A 22,239-nucleotide genomic window follows, 5' to 3' on the forward strand; every position below is an offset into this window, starting at 1 on the left:
GTAATATTCGTATATTAATCGATAAAGAAATAATTAAAAGTAAAAATTAGTAAGGTAAGGGGGGATAGAACGTTAGTGTCAAGTGCTTGTCACTCGAAGTGATATGGGAGAGAGAGAGTAGTGGGCAAAATGTCGAAAGCTGCCAGGATAAACGCTCTGGGTGATCGAAAGGCCGACCCCAATAGCCAAAGGATAGCAAAAAGGGTGTATATACATATATATTGATAAGAAAATCCACGCGGTATCGAATTCGGGCAGAGAGGGCGATTCTGCGATAAATCAGCCAAAATAGTAGCCCTGTGCAAAGCGAAACTTGAATTCAAACTGTAAAAGAGCAAGGGAATGGGGAGGGGAGGAGGGGGAGTGTATATAACCAGTTCGACAGAGCAGGTCAAAGGTCGTAGAAAAACAATATCGTGGATTCCCGGTAATCCAGAGGCTTGCGAATAATTCGAGCGCGTTGCTCTTGGTTTTTTTGCAAAACTCGCTCGGAACTGGAATCTTGTTGATTCGTTCCATGGCCGATACACCTGACTGTTCTTGGTCATCGCGAAAAACAATAAGATCTATCGTCAATGAGAAAAATATCTATTTGCCCAGATTCGAACTGTCCGATGAGAAACTTTACTTCGCGAAGATATGTTGTATGCTAGGGGGAAGGGGGGAGTCCCGGGATACGCAATAAAATATGGCAAAACTTAAATAAGTTTAGTAGAACCGTCCTGGATGAACGATACAGCAAAACTCAAAAGATTGCGAGCTGTGATTCGCACTTTCAAAAAGCTTTCCCGAATAACGTGCTATATTTTCACGAGCCAGTGAAAATTAACTTCTCAGGTGTTTTGAAATTTTCTCTGGTATTTCTATATCCTCACACTTCATTTTACACACACACACACACACACACACATATATATATATATATATATATACACATACATACATATATCCCTTCTATTCTTCTTGCTGTAAGAGAATTTTTACTTTCATGAATGATCAAATATTCCAGGAATAAATATTCACTGAATTTGAATTCGTAAATTCGCTCCATAGTCTGTCAGAATTTCGCAAACTACGGCGGAACAAGCACAAACCACAAGAGGCAAAAGTATTCGAAATTGCAATTGCGGTAACAAATTACAATTCTACGCTCGTTTCCCATACAGGATGCTAGAAGCTAGACGTTACTCTGCAAAATTTCCCTTTTTATCTGTCCATGCATTCAGAGACCGCAAACCCATTGGCCTCTCCGTGCACAATGTTCCTGCTGTCGTAAATTAAACATCCGCTAGTTAATGTAAAATTAATTTTAATTAAGCAGCAGTAAGGCAGAGAGCGTACCGGTGTCCTGCAGCACGAACCGGGCGAAAGGCGCGAAAGGGACAATTACCAAGGAAACACTCAGAATTGAGAATCCAGGTGAATTTAGACGAAAAAAAGCCTTCGCTCGTTTTACGAATATTAGACAATCAAACCTTTAAGTTTTTTCACGCACCGATAAGAGTTTTCTCGATTTGTATACTAATTAAAATTATTCGAGGTATAAATTATACAAATAGAACTTGATGGAAGTTAGTTTGTTATGAACATATAAACTTTCTCTACCAATACTATATTGTATAAATAGTGAACTGTAAACAAATTTAGTAAAATTACAACGACAGTTATGGGCAATTTTATAACGCGCGACTATCCTTATAAATTTTCATTTTTAATTAAACAATTTCATGATAATAATTATTAAATTATTTTTTTTAGACTTATGTAAATTTTTAACGACTGTCGCCAGTGACTTTTAACCCACGACTGTTGTTATAATTTTATTTACAGTATTGATAGACTTCTGAGGGAAAAATGATAAGAAAAGAATTTTTACGAAATGAGATTCATTATACTGAGAAACAGATAGGATTTATAATTACTGAACTTATATTACATAAGTCTTTAAGTTGTAGTTAGAAAGTAAAAAATATTCTTGTACGTTTTTCTATTTCTCTTAGTAAGGGATGGATCGGTCTTTGCTTAAAAGCCAACAAACGAATCCGATGAAAAAGTGGAGGGTTCGTGTGATGTATCCGCAAGCTCCAGGCTAATCGAGCTTTCACAAGCTCGGCTACCTCTTCGATGCTCCGACCTCGGTCGCTAATTAAGATTTTTATTTTCTTCTTTTCTGCCAAGTCTCTTCTATCTTCCCAGACACATTCGATGCCCTATAAATGCTGCAGTATTATTTTTTAATTTAAACTTTGATTAAGTTTTATAGATTTATAATAAAATATCATTTTTTTATATGAAAGGCTTTGACGTGAACTCGTATAATAATAATTAAATAATATATATATGTATGTATGTATGTTCGTTCTTGGGTTGATATTACCCGACTAAATTTACAGGAGAACAACTCTTTTCAGTTGGCGAGAGAATGCTTGCTGAAAGGCGTGCGAGGTGAGTGCTAATTTGAAATAATAGCGAGCGCTAATTAAGGCAACCCTCTGTTAAGCTTACAACTAAACATCTATATACTACGGTCAGAAACAAAAGAAATACTAAATCTTTTCTCAGAATATTGATTTCTATTGAAACAATGGAGCCTCGCGTGTTTAACTAATAGGGGAAATTTGTTAAAACGTGTGTATTACAACATTACATAACGAGCGTAATATTCATTTGGTTCAAACGAATGTTCATTTTAATTATTGCCAATTACATATACAAATACTTGGTTTTAATAAAGAGTTCATTGAATTGAGAAAAAAATATTTGAATAAAGTCCAATTTACTCCATTTTATTATAAAATTTATTAATTTCTTTTAAATGTTTCATTACTACTGTTCCAAACAGGTTCCTTACAATTCAATGTTTGATTTTTCTTGGTACAAGCTACCAGGAAAAACTATATTAATTGATAATTATGCAAGTATATATATATAAATAGAATCGACTCAATTCAAGGCTTCTACATTTTCCTGATCTTGTCTTCAACGATTAGATTTAATTTAGCCTTCTACTGTGTAAACCAATGTGTAAAGAAAATGAGGAACCAAATGATACTATTTCTGCTATGCATTTACTATAAATAAGAATCAAGGGTATTTACCTTATCTCATTTGTTTCAATATAATCAGAGTTCTCTTGAAACATTTGGAGAAATTCGGGATAAGGATATAATGACACTTCATTACGGGGATCATATTATGGTTTTCGTTTTATTACGAATTCCTTCACTTTGCTCCCTTCATTTTCACAAGCTTCACCAACAAATTCCTCGTTTTTCTATTAATTTCCTGCTGCCCCTAGCACCAAATTCCATGATCAGTGGGGAAGTCTGCCAAGTCGAAGGGTAACGCGTTGGGACTTGATCTTCTAAATTCACAGCACACATCTCAGTATTGTCCTACTTAAAATGCATTCCATGTACGGTTTCTCGTGGTATTTTACAAAACATTTTCAAAATTAATCTGTTATTGGTCTGTTAATTGTTTTAAGAGCTCTCCGAAATAGTCTCGTATTTTTCTAATGATTTTACAATAATCAAATATAAAGAATATGCAATTAACTGTAACTGAACCAGAATGTTACTTTGATTTATATTTAAACTTACAATTTATAGCCAAAATTTGACGTCTCTTTTACAAGTCAAATTATCTCCTGCAAAAGGTTTTTTCGTACGAAGTCAAATTTTCTAATCTGGGCCAGAACTAAAAAAATTAGGGACATATTATATTTATTATATAAATTAGAAAACCTCTTTTAAAGAATTACTGGTACAGAGACGAAAATTGAAGTAAAATTAGGGTTCGAAAATTGTCTTCAGTGTACGAAAAGCTTAGGGTCAAACTTATATTTTAAATTCACGAACCAATAGCTTCTTTCCCGAAACACGTGCAACGTAGACCGCCTACACGTGCTATCCTGAATCACCGATGCGATAATACATGTATCGTTCTCCGGAGTCGAAGTTCCTATTCTAAAGATATATACTACCCTTTCCAATCCGAGCCAATGATACTGGAATCGAGCCTTTTTGCAACAAAATCCCGAGTGGAGGGGAAAATACGTATCACAAACGCACGTTTAGATATTCAACTAGGAAGTAGGTTTTTTTGGAATTCCATTTTAAGAGACAAAAAACGAGTTTTTATTTGGAACTTCATAGTATCAGAAAGTGTTTTTACAAAAAATGTACACCTCCCTTTCCAATCCAAGCGAATAATAGTAGAATCCAGTCTTTTTGCAACAGAAATTCGAGTGGAGAGGAAAATACGAATTCAGCTAGGAAGTAAAACTTTTTTGGAGTTCCGTTTTAAGAGCAAAAAAAACGAGTTTTTTTTTGGAATATCATACTATGAGAAAGTGTTTTTAATAAAGTTATATACTCGGCTCAAATTGAAGAGGATAATATAAATCTTTATTAAAGACGCTTTTTCGTACCATGAAAGTTTAAAAAGAACTTATTTTTTGTCTTATAAAATGTAATTCCAAAAAATTCTACTTCCTACCCAAACATTTAGATGTCTGTTTGCTATTTGTCTATGAATTTCCCTCCCTTGAACTTTTTGTTGCAAAAAGACTCGATTCTACTATTATTGGCCTCAAAACTTTATATCAGAATTTTGAAAAATCCTTGCTTCCGCCTATCAACATTATTACACCCTTTCTATCAAAAACTTTTAATTAGAAAGCATCTACGAAATCTCTCGAGCTCTCTTTGTCTCCAACCACAGACTGTACCAATCCCTGCATACATACATGTATATATATATATATATATATATAGTATATAGTTCACGTCGAATGCAGCATCACCGCAACAGAGCGCTAGACTGGAACGTTATTGGAATTTTAAGAAATATACGGCCACCGGAGATACGTCGCGTCGACAAAATTCCTCCGTGGGTAAAGAAAGACGCGAAAAAGCGATGTCGCAAGGTAAACGACAAAATTGGATTAGAGAGGCTGCAAAGGGGTGAGAGCACGCGACGCACCGTTGAATCCCGCGCGAAGTTTAATTTTCCTCGAAACGTACGTGCATTGGTCCTAATTACTCGTAATATTTAATATCAGAAGAGTTCGAATATTATTGTAACTAAATATTCCCAAGTTTACTCACAGCAAATTAGTAAAATTGATGGATACTCTTCTCCCCCGTCATTTTTACCACTGAGGAAAAGAAACCATTGCCTTGGATCCACTCGAATACCGTATCTGAAATAGAAGACCAGAAAATTTGAGAAAAAAATATATTTAGTTTTTCAGAGTGGAATCTGTACTTTGCGAGATTGATCATCTTGCGCTAAAATTTATTACAGCTACATTGTTATATATTTTTATTATTGACAAATATCTAAAATCCAATGTAAAATAGCAACACGATATTTTAAATATTTCAACTCGATTGTTTAAACATCTTGCAGTACCTGTTATGATCAATCTCACCCTGAAGAACTGTATTCATTCTTCGATTATTATCATTCATAATATCGTTCAATGGAGGAACGTGATAGAAACCTTATCAAACGGATGAATTTGTGAGTGGAAACAGACGAGGGTGGGGGATGAAAGAGGGAAGGGGGGGGGGCGTTGTTGCTATTAACGTCCATTCGCTACGAGGCGTAACGAGGGAGCCAGGGAAAGAAAAAGAAGCTAGTTTCATAGGCACGTGTATGGGTTCTCGCCAGCTTTCTGTTTGTATGTGCGTGTGTAAGTGAGATCGAATAAAATCCTTTCCGGCATTTGCTCCCTTTCTTCCTTCCTCAGGTAAATAATAAATGCCACTCTGAAATGTACTCATTGCTGAAGCGCGTAAAGGAGAATGAAAGTTGCCTCGGAATAGGAAATACATTAGACCAGGCAACGTAAACTCGCAATTTTCTTCTTCCTCTTCCTCCTCTTCTTCTTCTTCTTCTCCGCGAGAAATTTCCCTCTAGGACCGAATACACGGTCATGATAATAAAAAAAATTGTTTATTGGCACCAATTGCATTCTCGTAGGATATAACACTGCATCGATAGAAATAAAACATTCACAGAGAAAGAAAGAGAGAGGGAGAGAGAGATGCATTATTCTATATACATTCCCACTTCAATCACGATCCAAGAAAAGAGTAGGGAATTTTTTACAAGCAACGAGAAGTACAAACGAAAGCAAGTTGAGTCGATGCCACTATACGGGGCCGTTGACCAAAAGTTCATGAAACAAATGGAGGAGCAAGAGAGCTGCGGGAGAAAAAAATTGGAGCAAAGAATACGCTCGGGATTGATAGCAACGGGTTTAAGGTGTGAAATAGTTGGCGGTAAAAACGTTTGTCACGACCACGGTTCTTCTTCTTGCGGGAGAAAGAACGAATTACATCTGCAGGTGAAAAAAGCCAAGGGACACTAATGGCTAATGGCTTCGGCTTGAACGCGCCGCGACTAACGATGATAAACGAGGCTTATCGGATGAGTAATTAAAGTATTTGAAGTGGCCGAGCTCGATACGGACCGGAAGAAGCGAGTGATATTTATGGTGAGCCGCGCCGCTCTAAAGCGCTTTTTCACACGAGTGCAATCACTCATCAACCGTGCTAAATCCATGCTCCTATGAAAATTTACCTTTATAATTAATCAGCGAATCACCGAAACTGAAATATATTACGTTTCAGCAATTTTTACAGTCCTTGCTGCAACACTGCAATATTATATATTAACAGTAACGCTCGAGCCATTAAAAATCACCCAGAGTTCTCCACTTGGGCATAGCCAAGTGCATGAATTATGACTAAGCCGTCGAGAAGCTTTCCAAAAGTTTCCAGAACAGTGTGGTAACTCTACCAATAGAAACAAAAAGTTTTATGCTCTTTTCTCTTATCCGAATTTTGTCGATGAGGCGATGGTCTCTTTTATACTGATTTTTTTTTCTCCTTTTTGTATTTATTTCTTTTCTTCTCCCACCAGGATCTTAATTTATTTTTCAACTAGAGTCTATTAGTTACGAGGCAAATCATTTTGATCAAATTATTCAAGTTTCCAAAAATTTATCCAACAGTGTGGTACCTCTACGAGTAGAAACAAAAAGTTTTATGCTCCATTCTCTTATCAGATTTTTGTCGATGAAGCTGTGGTCTTTTTTACTGTTTTTTTTTACTCTATTTTGTCTTTTTTAATTCATTTAAATTAGAGTCCATTAGTGCGAAGTAAATTATTTTGATTTGACTATTTAAGCTTCCAAAAATTTATTCAACAATGTGGTAACTCTACAAGCGGAGATAAAATATTTTATGCTCCATTCTATTATCCGATTTTTGTCGATGAAGCTGTAGTCTTATTTTTACTGATTTTCATTTCATTTTCCTCTCAAAGATCTTATTTTAGGGTTAAATTAATGGGTTAGAAATCTTCCGATGATTTCTGTCAATCAAAAACTGTACTCAAATATACAAAACTAATGAATAACTAGAAACAAGAAAAAATTTACATTTTTCAAATTAATCTTGTACCGAATCGTTCCAATGAAGTAATTTACTTGGTTGTTGAACGAAGAAAGAATATATCATTCTAGTGAAATTAAATCCATTTAAATTAGATTGTATTAATACGAAGCAAATAATTTCAATGGAACAATTCAAGGCACGATTTACTCGAATCAATTTCTTTTCTCCCCTGTAAGACACACATACGTATACAATATTGCATGTATGAGGCAATTAAAACTTATTGTTTGGAAAGTATTTCTTAACGCTTATGACGAGCGTGATAAATTTGCTTTACGCGCCCTCGGGAGTGACTACAGCACCGATAAAAATCTCCTTGGAATATTATTCATGAGAACACTGCTGCTGCTTATTATATCCCAGTCCCCCTCCCCCTCCCTTCAGAATAGCCCATCGAACGCTCTCGCCAATCCTAACGAGAACCTCGACTCTTTATATATATATATATATATATATACACAATTTTATTCACCGAATAACTATTACTTTCTATCACCTTCGATTGTTTCGTTTAATCGTGGTCTCGAAAGAGAAAATCGGAAGAAAAGGAATCGCCAATCGCACCGCTTTCCCCTCACAATCAGCTCGATCCATTTCCACGACGACAGAAGCTTAATCGTGATTCTAAAGAGCAAAAAGGAGCGGAGGAGGAGGATCCCCCTCGAGGGAGCAATAATTCGTCTTATCGCATGTAAATAATTTGGTTTGATACGCGGTTTGCCTCGGAGGGGGAGACAGAAATTAAAGGAAAGAAGGAGAGAAAAATATACGAACTTGATGAAATTTTCCAAAAGTAGTCGTATACCACCGATACCCAGCAGAAGGAAGCCCCAGTTAACGAATCCTGTGAAATTGTCGAAGCCAGAGCTCCAGGAGAAGAGGCTGTCTCTCGGTCGATGACATCTGTAACAAGAACGAAGAGAAACCATTTAAACCCATCCTATTTCAATGTCTCGTAAACCGAGTTTTACGGGAGCTTTACGGGAAATTATTTTGCTTGCGGCTAGGTTATGATATCGTAATTTAAAGTTAACCGCTATCTAATAGCTAGAGTTCCCGCGTCAGAAAACGATCGCTATTAGATTAAATTATAATATAGGTCGTTGCTCCTTTAATTGGAAGCTGTAAAAGAACAAGTTCGTGTTACGATAAATTTCAATTGGAGTTGATCCCCCGCGCTAATGATTTATCGCAAATTTTATTCGTCCTATGAAAATTTCAATACCAAACATGGCTAGGGAGCTATAAATCAAGATGAAAATTAAGAGGATGTGTACGACGATAAGCGCGTTTGGATCTCGGGACAGGCTTTCGCGCCAAATCCTCTGTTCATATACATATCCCTATATATATGTATATGTGCATGTATCTACAGGAAGATGAAAGCATATAGCGTTTTGTAACGGTACTCTCTCTCTCTCTCTCTCTCTCCTTACAAATACATATATATAAGGAAAGAGAGAGAAAGAGAGACATACGTAATTATTATCCATTCCTAACACAGTTCCATTGGAAACCGTCGTCTCCCATCCACTCATCTCTAACTATCATTTCGAATTTATGACAGATCGCGCTAATTAATGGAGGTAGATGCCTGAGCGTACGTAACGTGTAGATATAACTACTATGTGGATATATAGCACAAGAACTATCTTGTCCGCCTCTCTGATATTGGCTAGTTCTATCGCTCTGTTTCCTCTTGCCATATATATGTGTGTGTGTGTGTGTGTGTATATAGAATACCTACTACATACGGCGAACGCACACGTGACAAATTCCATATGCATGAGAACACATTCTATACCGGGTGTCCAACGTTCATCATCACCCTCGTCATATCTAAACCAGAGCGAAAGATCGGTACAAACTGCTGACCAAAGTAAACGATAATTACAATCGTAACACGCTTCGTACTACGAGCGAACGCGCCTTAAAATCCTCCCTCTCGTATCGTTGAAACGTCGTCGGTCACGTTTCTACAATATTACGAAATACTCGATACGCACGTACGTCGCATGAATATGAAACGTGCAAAAAATGCACACATTCATATGTGTATATATATATATATATATCTATACGTGTCGGACAAACGAGGAGACTGCAATTTTTTGGGACTGATAAGTAAATCGTAAAAAGTCCAAAGAACGCACACGGGTCGCTGCCAGTTACGTGTTTCTCACACTCTTGCACCGATTTGTATTTGTGTATGTATATAAATGATGAAATTTGCCCCCAAAAATTGCAGCCGCCCCAATGCTACTTTCCGTGGAAAATTTTCATCCGGATGGCACAGCTGTTTCTCTCCTGGCAAATTTCTGATGTCTTCGTTTGTCACTCGCTGAGATTTTTCACGGTGCATCGAGAGAAAGAGAAGCGACGTGGACGCTGCAAGCTGTTTCGTTATGGTGTCGCTTGGACACTCCACTCTGTTGCTTCCGTCTCAGCTGCGAAACAGCGTCGTTGTCCTAGCGCTTCTCTTCTTCTTCTGCTTGTTTCTTTTTTTTACTTCTTTTGCTTCATTTTTTTTTTATTTCATATCGTACGAAATGTATCCGACGACACTTTGCAATGGCAGAGGTTTGAAGGACATATAACTTGTGTCTATATGTGTTTGTGTGTGTGTATATATATATATATATATATATATATATATAATACTTTATAAATTGTTAAATTAGAAAAGCGATTTGTCAGGAGATGATCCATCGTTCGTTTCTTGCCACTTAACGTTGATTAGCAGAGGATATTGCAAGCGTCAGCTGTAACGCCAAGTTCACGTAAGAAGGCTTATCAGGGACAAGAGTTTTCGACGTAAAACATTACGTAATCGCATCGCTCTTCTGAATTAATCATCGTGCCTGAGTATCGCTTACCAATTTCAATTTTAGTACCTACGCCTTTCTTTCTTGCTTTGAATAAATAACTCATATATGCTGTATATGAATCGTTTTTAGTTGCAAAATTGGCTATCTCCGAAAAAGAGATTTTAAAGGAGAGAACTTTTTCTGTTGTACTTTCGATTTACTTGTTATATATGCAGCGTGCTCTATTTTTTTTTCTTTCAAAAGTGACTATACCTATAATCTAGAAAAATGCGATTTTTTACTGTAGATTTTGGTATGCCGAGCAAGAAAATTAAATAATACAATTCTGGAAAAAAATTGAGATTCCATTTTTGCAGCTAAAAGCTTCTTCATACATAAAAATTCTATTATGGAGTGGCTTCGAAAAATTAGGAACTTAGGGGCGTGTATGAATGTATGAGAGTGTGTGAAATAAATTCTATTCATTTTGGTGTGTGAGAAGAAAGTGGAATATTCAGGAAAGAGAAATATAGCATAGGGCGTTGTCATGGAATGTTATTAAAGGAATGAACGAAGAGATGAATGAAAACTTGATTAAGTATATACAGATGTACTGTCTAACAATGTAGACTGTATGTCCCCTAGCTTATAAAAGTCATTGTGAAACCATTGGGATGTACCAAGAAAAATATTCATTAAACCTCTTTTTTTTCTTGTTATTCGTTTAATTTAATAAATATTTTTTTTGTTATTCAAAAGACTGTGTAAAATTATATTCGTATTGTGTTACAAGTCGTAATAATATTCAATTCGACAAAATTCTTAAGTTCTTTTCAAATTTTTCATTAAAGTAAATATATTTACAGTTATCTATAAAATATCATTTTGAATAGATGCTATAGTTAATAGATGACCATTTTTTTTAATTTCTTGAGAATACAATCAGATTTAAATAATTGAAATAATTGATTTACAGACGTTTGTAATTTTAATGTTAAGGAACTTGGTTTCCCAACGTTCCACATTGATAGTGAAAATTTCAAAGTAACTTCACTCTCCAAACGATACTGGAATGGGTATAATAGACACGGAATGGGGAAAATAATCGCTGCTCGCTGGTTGCACGAAATGAAATAAAGAGCGAATCGCTTTTTTGTTACGCGAAACGCCTGAAGCGCGTCGCCAGACAATGTTTTCGTATAATTATTCGAGCGTACTACAAACGCGTAATATCATTCCGGGGTTTTCAGCGATCTACAACAACGCGGCTCGTGCTCAGAAAATTCTACATCAGCATTATCCAATTCAAAGTATTAACTATAAGACCCAACGTAAACACATTTGTGTAAGTGAAGCTGTAAAAGCGTGACAAGCGAGAACGTTGAAAATTGAGCGGTTTATATTGAGAAAATAATCAGCTCGACGTTAAACATTGCAACTATTTATTTTCACCGAATGTCACGTTAATTACTCGCATATCAGTCGTGTTAGCAGTCACCCACGAACGTGGCTTGTTTTGTGAAAATAGGGACAGAGTAATTACAGGTTTTCTCCATCTAATCGATATCCAATTTGTTTTGACCACGTGTCTACATATATATATATATATATATATAGATATGTGTATTTAAATACAAGTACTGCAGTAGGTGCAATCGGTGCACCCTTAAAAAAATAATATTCACGAGAGTTGCGTGGTTACTGTTAATGGTAGCGATGGATCGATAGAGGAGCATTTTCCTCCCTTGACACTCACGCTCTGGACACGTGATCTATTATTTTCGGATAGCTAGTCGTATCATGCATTATTATCCTCCCCGAATCGCACCGGCGTTTTAGGGCCTGATAGAGTAGCCACGGGGGAGAAGACACGGAAAAAGAAGTTAGTCTTATGGTATGGTCAACCCTACGGGGCGAATATTAGTCACTTGAAAAAACGATTCCTGCTAGTAGGAAATACTTCATGGTTTTCGTTTGGTCATCCACGTGGTACGTTTAGAAATATTACTGTACTAAACGATCAGACTAACATTTTTTCTCAGATGACACAAAATGTCCAAAATATTCTAAGAACATTTACAAAGGATTGTATTTTTTAGAAATGTTCTTAGCTTATTTAAGGAATTTTCGTATCCTTTGAAATTGTGGTTTATTTAGACGATCACAGAAATTTGTCAATTCTTGCACGCAGAGTTGCCGTTTTTATAGCAAAATATAATAGTTTCATATCGTATACACGTGATAGGTTATAACGTTTTGACTTAAATTGATTGTAAAAGAGCAATTACTGGTAACTGCTTGTTCACAATTAATAGTTTTTAATGTATATGTGTGTATAAATTCGAGTATTTACATGGTCCTAATTTATAAGCGTTTAATTTGTTAAAAAACTTTAACACATTTCTGTGATCGTTCAAACTTGTCTTTATAACAGTGTACTATGACTGAGTTCGATCATCGAAAACAGCAGATTGTATCTATACAGTGTGTTTATTTATAAGTGTCTAGATAAACGTTTCATGAAACTGGCTAAAGAAGCCAGAAATTTTCATGGGAAATATTTATATGACTTCTCATAAAGAAGGAAATTCAATTTACAGAAAATAGAATTGTCATGTCATTTCTGAGCTTCGAAGGTCACTGTAAATTGTATTTTGTTTCCTATGAAAATTCATACAAATGCTTGCCATGAAAATTGTTTTTATCTTCAGCCAGCTGTTTGAAATATTCACCCGAACACTTGTAACGCCCTGTATACATGTACATATATAGCTTAAATTTAGCTAGAAAACGACAACATAGAGAGTTAAGCGGCTAAGTCTCACGGGGAATGAAGAAAAGTGAAGAATGGCGCGAAACAAGGAGGAAGGAGGTATGTATTATATCGACTAGCGAATCTGGCCGACACCGGAAGTCTCGTGAATATTTAAACGATAGACGGATATACATATATTACCCGTGTAATGAGGGGAGTTCCGTCTTTCGCCGTCTTCCACCCACCTAGCTCCTTCTCCTCACCCACTTGGCTTAGAATCAAAACCAACGAAAAGAGAATGGTCTAGACAGCCAAGCTCCGCCCCTAAATCATTCACGAAGGAAAATTAAACAGGGCTCAAAATAAGTCCGACGCTTTTATTCCTGTCCAATCTGTTTCCTTCCTACCCAACCCCAAATCCACCGCCAACCTCACTCGCAAACTTTTACCTTCCATTCTTCAAGCCACCACGTTCATTTCAGGATAGAAGAATAATTTTCACCCCCTCCACCCTTGATATTTTTTCTGCTAACGTTGATTTTTGGCCACCAGAGTCTCCAGGCCCTTATATCAGACACACTCGTTCACTTTGTTAGATCTCTATTGTTCCTACGACTGATTGCACTCTGATATTGCAGCCTCGTAAAATACGAGTTTGGAAAAAGGCATGAGAAAGCATCATCCTTCCCTCCACCTTGCTATTTTTCCTGCTAACGTTGATTTTTGACCACGAGAGTCTCCAAACACTTATATCAAACACACTCGTTTACTTTGTTAGGTCTCTATTGTTCCTAGGACTGATCTCACTCTGGTGTTGCAGTCTCGTAAAGTACGAGTTTAGGAAACGGCGTAAGAAAGGAAAGAGATTGACGGCACAATACCGTTAATCCTCGTCTGCTTCGCAAGTATTCTATATATATACTATAAGAGCTCTGCCATCCAGCACCTTCACGCGCCAAAGAGATTAAAAAGTTTTTGTCAAACCCAGCAAAATGCAAAAAATGACGGGATAAGGGGCGTCAAAGATAGGTGCAAAAATTCACCGCGAACGACCGACGAGCGGAAAAAATTTCTAGCCATCGTTCAGCTTCGTTGCTGGAAGCTAGGGATGTCCACGCTTTATTATGTAGTTTTTGCCCGTTGAGACGAGAACTCATCGCGCCACCGAAAGCCTTCCTGGTATTTTCTACACTGTGTGTGTATTGTATAGAAACGCTTCTATACTGTTTGCAAACAAAGTTCATAACGACGCGCGTGTAAATCTTTGCTTTATGATTTTATGTGACGAAATTATTTACGCTATAGTTTCTTATTTTATTGTTAAAATTCATCTTTGGTTGATACATTTATATCTTGAAAATAAATATCTCTTTGTTTGCAAATTATTACACAGTTTTTAAGAAACTGAGATCTTTCGTAATTACAGTTATATATTTATGGGGCTAGCTTCTTTCTATCTGCAACAAGGGCTTGGTAAAGAATTTAATTTATAGAGATTTTACGCAATCTTAAGATGCGATAAAATCTTGAAATCTTGATAGCAACTTGGCGAGGTTTAAAAATACAACTAAAAAAAAATGCCAAGTATCGTGGATTGAAGTAAAATTTAAGTATACGGATTGGCAATAATAATAATACTTAGAAGGAATAAAGTTCTGGAATTTGCAATTATGATTACGAGAATGGCCTCTTCGATGCTGACTCGGCATAATTTGCGTAGCAATATTTATGATACTATTTTATTACTTCTGACCGATTTTCATTGATCCGAGCATATTACGTAACGTAAAACAGCTCGGTATTGTTCTATATTTATACCAAGAATTAAACTATAACTTTTATAATAGAGCCTATGAGAAAACAAAGCAACGAAATAATTTGAAGAAGAAAAGTAGTCGTTTAAATTAATTGTTGCAGAGGCAAGGATGCATTATAGTATAGCATTCAGCCTCTTGATTGTGTATAAAAAAATTTTGCATCATCATCGACATTAGCAATCTTAACAATATAATTAATTGCACGTAAATTATGGCGTAACGAAAATATAAAGAGGGACGTATACGTATCACACGTTTCAACTTACACCACACGATTGACTCTACACAGTTATATATAAATGCATTAAAATCCCCGGATATACATTTTTGGTGATTAACGCAAAATTTGCGATAAGCAACGATTACAGATTACGCTCCCAAACACAGATTTTACATTCATTCATACAAATCATATACTCAGAATACTAACTGACATTAACATTGAGAATAATCAAAGATAAACACAAAATGTACTAAGCTCGTCTTCGAGTTTGTTTAATGCATCTTCCTTAAACAAAGCTACGTAATGTCATTCTTAACTCCTTTACAGAATTAAGGAAATGACATAATACCGTAATATACACACACCAGAGAGAGCTAGACCCAGTATAAATAATATAATTATGTAATACAGACAAACAGGTTATCTCATTAAATTTCTGTCTCCTTTTTTTCAGTACAATCACTCTAGAGTCTCTTTCAAGAGACAACTAGTTATCTTGTTAGGAAAATCTTGGTTTAACGAGGAAAATTATTCTCTCGCGGTGTTGTGTTAAAGCTTGTAAAATAAAATTCACGAGCTAGCGGAGTTAAATACCGTTTACCTCGTGAATCAATCGTAAGGAGTAACAGGTAGTCGGCGAAGAAACTAAAAACTTGAAGATAATAATCCATATATACATAACATACTTCGCCGGAGAACACGTGTGTGTACCGAAAGAAAAGCGTAAGTCGTCGAGACGGTGTCACCGTGTTTTCAGCAACGAAGGAGAGTGGAGGAAGCCACACGCATGCGCGTAGACACCGTTCCAGACACAGAAGAGGCAGCCAACTAGCAAAGAGAAGACACGCGCTGGGCGACCAGACGAAGAGACGAGAAAGTGTTGAATATTTGGCGTGCGGTGTTTCCCCCGTTTCCCCCCATTAGTAACAATAAATCTCGTAGCGATAACCGCGTAAACTCGAATTGCATCGAGTTTCCCTATTATTCCAGTTTACTCCCTGCGTTAAACGACACCGGGAGAACAGCTGTTCGTGCAACGTTCTACCATTGACAATTGGAAGCTTCGAAGCGAGATATACCCTCGACGGAGAGGCGCGACAACGAATAAAATCTGTGAACTCCATCCAAACGCAGCGAACGCCTCGCTCGCGAGCAATCGTGAATCGCTGTTTCGCTTGGACGGTGCAAAATGCGCCTGTGTATAATCGGAAGAGGGCGATCGATCGAAAGGGAAAGCCAGTGGCGAGAGGTTATGTTACCCCGTTGGACTCGCGCCGTCCTGTCGAGATTTGATTTTGTACTCACGGTTTGTCCGGCTGTGACCTTCGAACCTTCCGTTCGGCCGTTTGAATTTCTTCGGCCCTGGTGACGCTTTTCGTGCGTCTCAACCTCACTCTGCTCTCGGTCTCGTGTTCGGTCGTCATATCGTTTTGCAGCCTCGGACCAGATGAAAAACGGACGAATGGGTGTACGAGTAAACTAGTAGTGGTACGCGTTGTGTGCTGCCTTCTCTCTCGCGTACTTCACTTTTACTCTTTAAGTATGTATGAGTCGATGACGACACGCTATAGGAGCGACACGATGACGCTTCGCGACACTAGCCGGCTAAGTTGAACGACGACGGTCTCTGATCGGACCGACCTATTACAGTAGAGACGCGCGTGTGTTACATGTGTGTGAGTGCGTTCTTGTTATAAGACTCAAAACGATAGAGGGGCGGTCGAAGGAGACTGACAATAGGGAAGAACGTTGAGGATGAATGACTTGTTTTTATTTTCGTCACACACTCTTCGTCTTTCTTTCTTTCTTTTTACTCGGAACCACACGATGACTCTGAGTCGAAACTTTATTAACGCTTTGTTTTTTTCGGGAACAGCAGCATCGCGCTCTATTGGCTACTCTATTACTCGCTCCAACGGATACTAACAACGAAGTGCCTTCTCTTATCTGTTACCGAGAAATAAGCTGATAAAAAAAGTCATTAATGATTGTCGTCTTCGACTAACGATTTTCTGTATTATTATTATACATGTGTACACAACTTAACGTACGTTTAACCGAGATACGATATTATTTTCTAATCTCGGTTCACCAGTCGCACGTATTACAACGGTCAATGTTGTGACTTTATTGCGAATATTTTTTTAATGAGGGAAAATACTCGTTTTTGGACTTTTACCTGAATTCGAGATAAGGCTTGATTTCTCCAAGGGTGCTGTATACGTGGATCGCTCTGATTAAAGTCTAACGATCAAATGATTTTTCTTCAATGTTATATTTATATATGTATTTATTTACGAAGAGTAGAAATTCCAAACGTTCCAAGTGCCATTTTTCTCGAAACTATGATTTTTTCACAAGCTGATTTTACATGTCAAGGCCAATATTCTTGCAAGTGTTCGAAGTGCTGTGCTCATTTACAGGTTTTTTTTGCAACCTTCTATGATGTATGGCGCTACTATATTTAACAACACATTTTTATTACTTTACTTTCCAGAAAAAAGTTGCAAATAGTATATTGAACGTTTGGAATTTCCACTCTTCGTATAATGAAGACTATAAAAAGATTGTTGTTAATCTTGGAAAGTATGCTGCTACATATGGTAGTACACTGTATACCTATAAACGCCAATCATTTTAATTTCAATTATTGATACATCAGACCAGCAGGAACTCGCGCTAAGAAGACTCGAAGGATCGATAGATCTTGATTCAGATCGGAGCAAAAAGGTCCGTTGGCAAGATTTTTACCTTCAGACACGAGCAGTCCGGTGAATAAAGTGCATATAGTAATTGTATTACGTAACGGTAAAACACGAGAGAAGAAGCGAACTATTGTACTGGATTTTACGTAAAAATCAAAAATGCATTTGTCTACAGTATATGAAAATCAAACGTTCGGCGTTAAAATGCAAAGATTTGCTATTTTAACGGTGTTTATTTTTGAAGGAGAAAGGCAAATTTTATGGGAAACTCCAATCCAAATAATTGCACGCTTATACCGCGTTCTCCTGTACCGTAATTTCGATTAAATCAGCTTGCATAACGGAAATAACGCGAATTCGTTGAGAAAGATCAATGATAGTTCAGTGGGAATTATTAATTAGGTGAAAAGTGTCTTGAACGTAATATTTTTATCGTATTCGGCAGATCGTTCGAGTCACAATTACCCGGATAAGGAGAAATTTAGTAAATCTTTCTTAAATCAAAAAGATCTTATACTTAAAGAAACACAAAAAATTAGCCAGGGAAATTAAAAAAATAAGTAGTCTATGCAAAAAATGGATACATAGAAGAATCTTAATTTGCTATTTTAATGATTTTTATTTTTAAGAGGGAAAAGTAAATCTTGGGGAAAGTTCAATCCAAATAATTGCACACTTATTCCGCGTTCTCCTGTACCGTAATTTCGATTAAATCGACTTGCATAACGGTGATAACGCGAATTCGAGGAAAAAGATCAATGGTAGCTCAGTGGAAATTATGAGATTGGTGCAAGATGTTTCTAGGGTAAAACTTTGATCATGTTCGCTGGGTAGTCCGGGTCACTACTACCATGATATACAATATAGAGAGTCTTTATAGATTTAGAGAAGAAAATAGTGTCGATATACTGGACTTTTATTGGATCGAACGCTTTTATCGGAGGTTTCATTAACGATCGATAACGTGTGTTATCACTGATGTTACGCTATTGCTATACGTATAGGTATCGTCAAGCTTTACACGAGGCCAAAGTAGTAAATTGAAAGATAAATTATTATATATACATATATATATATATATTCTACAAAGTATCCGGCTAACTCATATAAAACCAATTGATTCCTACACAGCATTAAATTTAAGAATAAAATTCATTAAATCATTTCGCATTCTTAATTATATGATAACTAAATGCTATATACAAATTTTATTCTTATAATCAATTTATATATTTATACATTCTTTCAACAAATTAACCAGACACCTTGCTTTTGCATCCTATCCAAGTTTGCAAGACTGATGTTAACCATGCAAAGAATTACCAGCCGATCATGCACCATTAAATGATTACTGGAACCACCGCAAGGTGACGACTGGCCTTTGTAATATATAATAAAATGAAATGCTCCATATGCTTCGCCAAGCCGTTCCACCATATTTTTCCAATACTCGTTTTATTTTTATTTACCCAGTTTTTACAGTTTTTCAACGTCACGTCATTTGACGCGATGGAGAGAAAAAACAAGCATGACATGGAGTATAAATTTGTAAAGTTTTGTTTTCGTCGAGCACACGAGCTCGTAAAAGTTTTAATTAATTCACAGTAACGTAATATTGTGACAAGAAATGCTTTAATGCCATTGAAAATCCATCAGCGTCAAGTCGACACGTTGCGCCAGCGTCAATTTTCCTTCCACCGTTTTCTCTTCCATTTCACACGCGTGTCGTCTGTGTCAATCGCATCTCGCAAGGACGATCTACTCCGAACCTTAACAGTCCAATGGTGAGTTGCAAACTTTTGCAATATTGCTCGGTCGCTCGTTGGTCCACCTCTGGCTCTGCTTTATTGACCAGTTCTCCTGTAAACCACCCTCCAACACTTCACAGCAGTAAAGTACCGTGAGATTCGCACTTGGTATTCAAGAACCGTATGCCCCTATGTATGCTTCTGACGCGATATATCCTCGTCACGTCATCATAAAAGTCTTGATACGTTCGCCTGTTTCTTTTTTTTTCTTTAAGTTTATCCTGTGTAAGGACAAAAAATAACAGCTGATACAATTTTTTTTAATTTATCCCCCTCAGTAGAAAACTTTGCTTCCTTTGGAGTATTATGTACGTGTATGGTAGTCATTTGCAGATCTTTGGCTAATTTTTCATGACACGTTAATTTAGGCCCTTGGGGACCAAGCTGAAACATAGTTGAACAGAGACAGAAAGTGGTGAGAGTGGTGGTACTGTCTAGCATGGGGGTATTTTAAACAGGTGTAAATAATCTGTCGATACAGTTAAATTCACCAGGCATGTTGAGACTTGTAGAAACCCCACCTTCCCCCCTCTTTATTTATTTATTAATAAATTTATTCAAATCAAGACCAATAGGAATTTGCATTTATTTTTAAAAAATAACAATTGTATTTATTGTTAAACATTGAATCAGCTTATTTCTCATTTATAATATACAAACCTATTACATTTCTGTTATTGGATACGCTGACGATATCTAGATACAATATCGTGTAGAAAGGACTCGGGTTAAATGCAGCTTCCTCTAGCCTCCGTATTTATGGCTTTTCGATATGTTTACAGAGTTTGCCATATCCCAGGAGGGTCGAAGCGATTCGAGTGCATCCACGGGGATTTCAAATGTATTGCATATTGTACACCTGTAATGTACTATCGGTGATAATCTCCTTCCACGTGGAGTAAAAATTGTAATTTTATATAAGAAATATCAGATATTAACTCTAGATATTTTATTATCCAATTTTCACCTATTTGCTGTTCAGTAAAAATTGCAAAAGTGCAAAAACAAAAGTTTACTCTTTATGACAGTGATTATATTTAAGAGTAAATGATACACAGAGAAAAATTGTTAAATTCATTAAAATTTATCAATGCAATTAATTTTTTATTGCATCCATAAATGTTGTTCATTCTTGCAACTAAATATCCTTCATTATTGGTTGTAAAATGGTTGGAAAATTTTTAAGTGTCTATTTAAGAGAATAACTTTTTTTTCTGTGTGATAATGACAGTGATAATTATTGTAGTTGAAAGGAAAAATGTCTGGCAGTGATGCGAAAAATTGAATTGGCTCGAAAAGATTAAGAGTGGAATTAGGCAATTCCTGGGTTTGACTGGAAGGGGATGGGATCGGTTGTTTGCAGGCTTGAAGCGGTTCAAGGATATAGCTTCGAGTCCAAGGGTTTCACTATAGAGTCAAGCTGAGAAGGGTGTGCTACCGGTAGCATGATCCTCTAAGCCCTGCTTAAGAGGCTATTGGTTAGCTTCGCTAATTATTGCAACATTACTCAGCGACACTGTTTTCTCACATTATTTACAAATTTTATTTACATTTTACTGCCACAATACTGCCGTGTTAAGAATAAAAGTCGCGTCTGAAATTTTTCATTTTTTCAGTTTTTTCCACATATTTCTTCATTTTTACGTATTCCTAAAATTCCGACGTAGCATCTGGAATTTTTCAGTGATTTGTTTCACTCTTAACATTTTTTAATAATTCTTGAATATGTATATTTTAATTTTTAAACGTTCAATTATTTCGAGATATTAAACACGTCACTTATGACTTTAATTCTTAACACCCCAAAATACTGAAAATTGAATTTACGTTGTTTTGTATTAATTGTCCCATTTAGTAAGTCAATAATGACTCTTGTGGTCAAGTTCTCGTCAACACTTGATATAGTATGCATACACGATATAGTATATAGCATTCTTGTAGTATTCAGCACGAAATGCATTATCACCTATATAATACATTGCCTCGCTTAGAAACAAACTAGCCAGAAGTTAGTCAATTATGTTAAACGAGATCAGTTACAAGAAGCAGCCTTTGATGAGATTAGCGCTGTCGAGGCTATGGTACGCTGTTCTCTCTCACCTGGCGCGTCGAGCAATTATTCAAAATTACGCTTCGCTTCGAACATACGTATATGATATACATATATAGAATATATGTCGTACTATCTACTCTAATAATGCACCAACATCCGGATCTTGATAATATTTCATTATGGAGTAGTAATCGATGCCATATTATTGCTTAACCTTGATAATGACTGGTACAGTCCCAGTAGAAAAATAAGTTAGAAGAGGAAATGATAATAGGGGGGAGATTCCCTTTACTTTATCAATAAAAATATCATATTAGAATCCGTATACTTTAGCTTCAGTTAGATAAGTAACCGACTGAAATATCCTTACTTGGCACAGCTCTTTAGTCCTTCCTCGTATCGCTTAGCTCCTATAAACGTCCTTGGGAAATCTTCGCGAAGCCGATTAGAAGTCTGAGCACGTTCGTTATTAGCCATTCGCCTGAACGCTGTCCTAAAACCACTGAAATCAAACCTGTCGTCCTGCGAGGACTGTAACAAGGATTTATACTCTGATCGAATAGTGTCGACTAAAGATAATGTTACTAAAGGATACAGAA

At 36.5% G+C, this 22,239-nt stretch overlaps 1 protein-coding gene and 1 long non-coding RNA gene across 4 annotated transcripts in view; one reads left to right on the top strand and one right to left on the bottom strand.

The window, feature by feature from the left end:
• The window catches only part of mdy (midway), a 43,479-nt gene extending 25,947 nt beyond the window's left edge, over positions 1-17,532 (bottom strand). The window contains exons 1-3 of one of the 2 annotated variants that reach the window (XM_066732197.1): positions 16,380-17,532; positions 8,247-8,375; positions 5,112-5,206 (exon numbers count right to left, since the gene is read on the bottom strand). In XM_066732197.1, the coding sequence (XP_066588294.1) occupies positions 5,112-5,206; positions 8,247-8,375; positions 16,380-16,498 (343 nt within the window). In that variant the 5' untranslated portion in view covers positions 16,499-17,532. The remainder of the gene's footprint in view (positions 1-5,111; positions 5,207-8,246; positions 8,376-16,379) is intronic. The other variant, XM_066732195.1, reaches the window with a different exon arrangement.
• The window catches only part of LOC136776573 (uncharacterized), a 39,693-nt gene that overhangs the window by 2,266 nt on the left and 15,188 nt on the right, over positions 1-22,239 (top strand). The gene's annotated exons all lie outside the window — the stretch shown is intronic.

Source organism: Prorops nasuta, unplaced genomic scaffold (genome assembly GCF_024137725.1).
Source record: "Prorops nasuta isolate Cenicafe-Biocafe unplaced genomic scaffold, Cenicafe_Pnas_1.2 PNAS00010, whole genome shotgun sequence".
Lineage (NCBI taxonomy): Eukaryota > Metazoa > Arthropoda > Insecta > Hymenoptera > Bethylidae > Prorops > Prorops nasuta.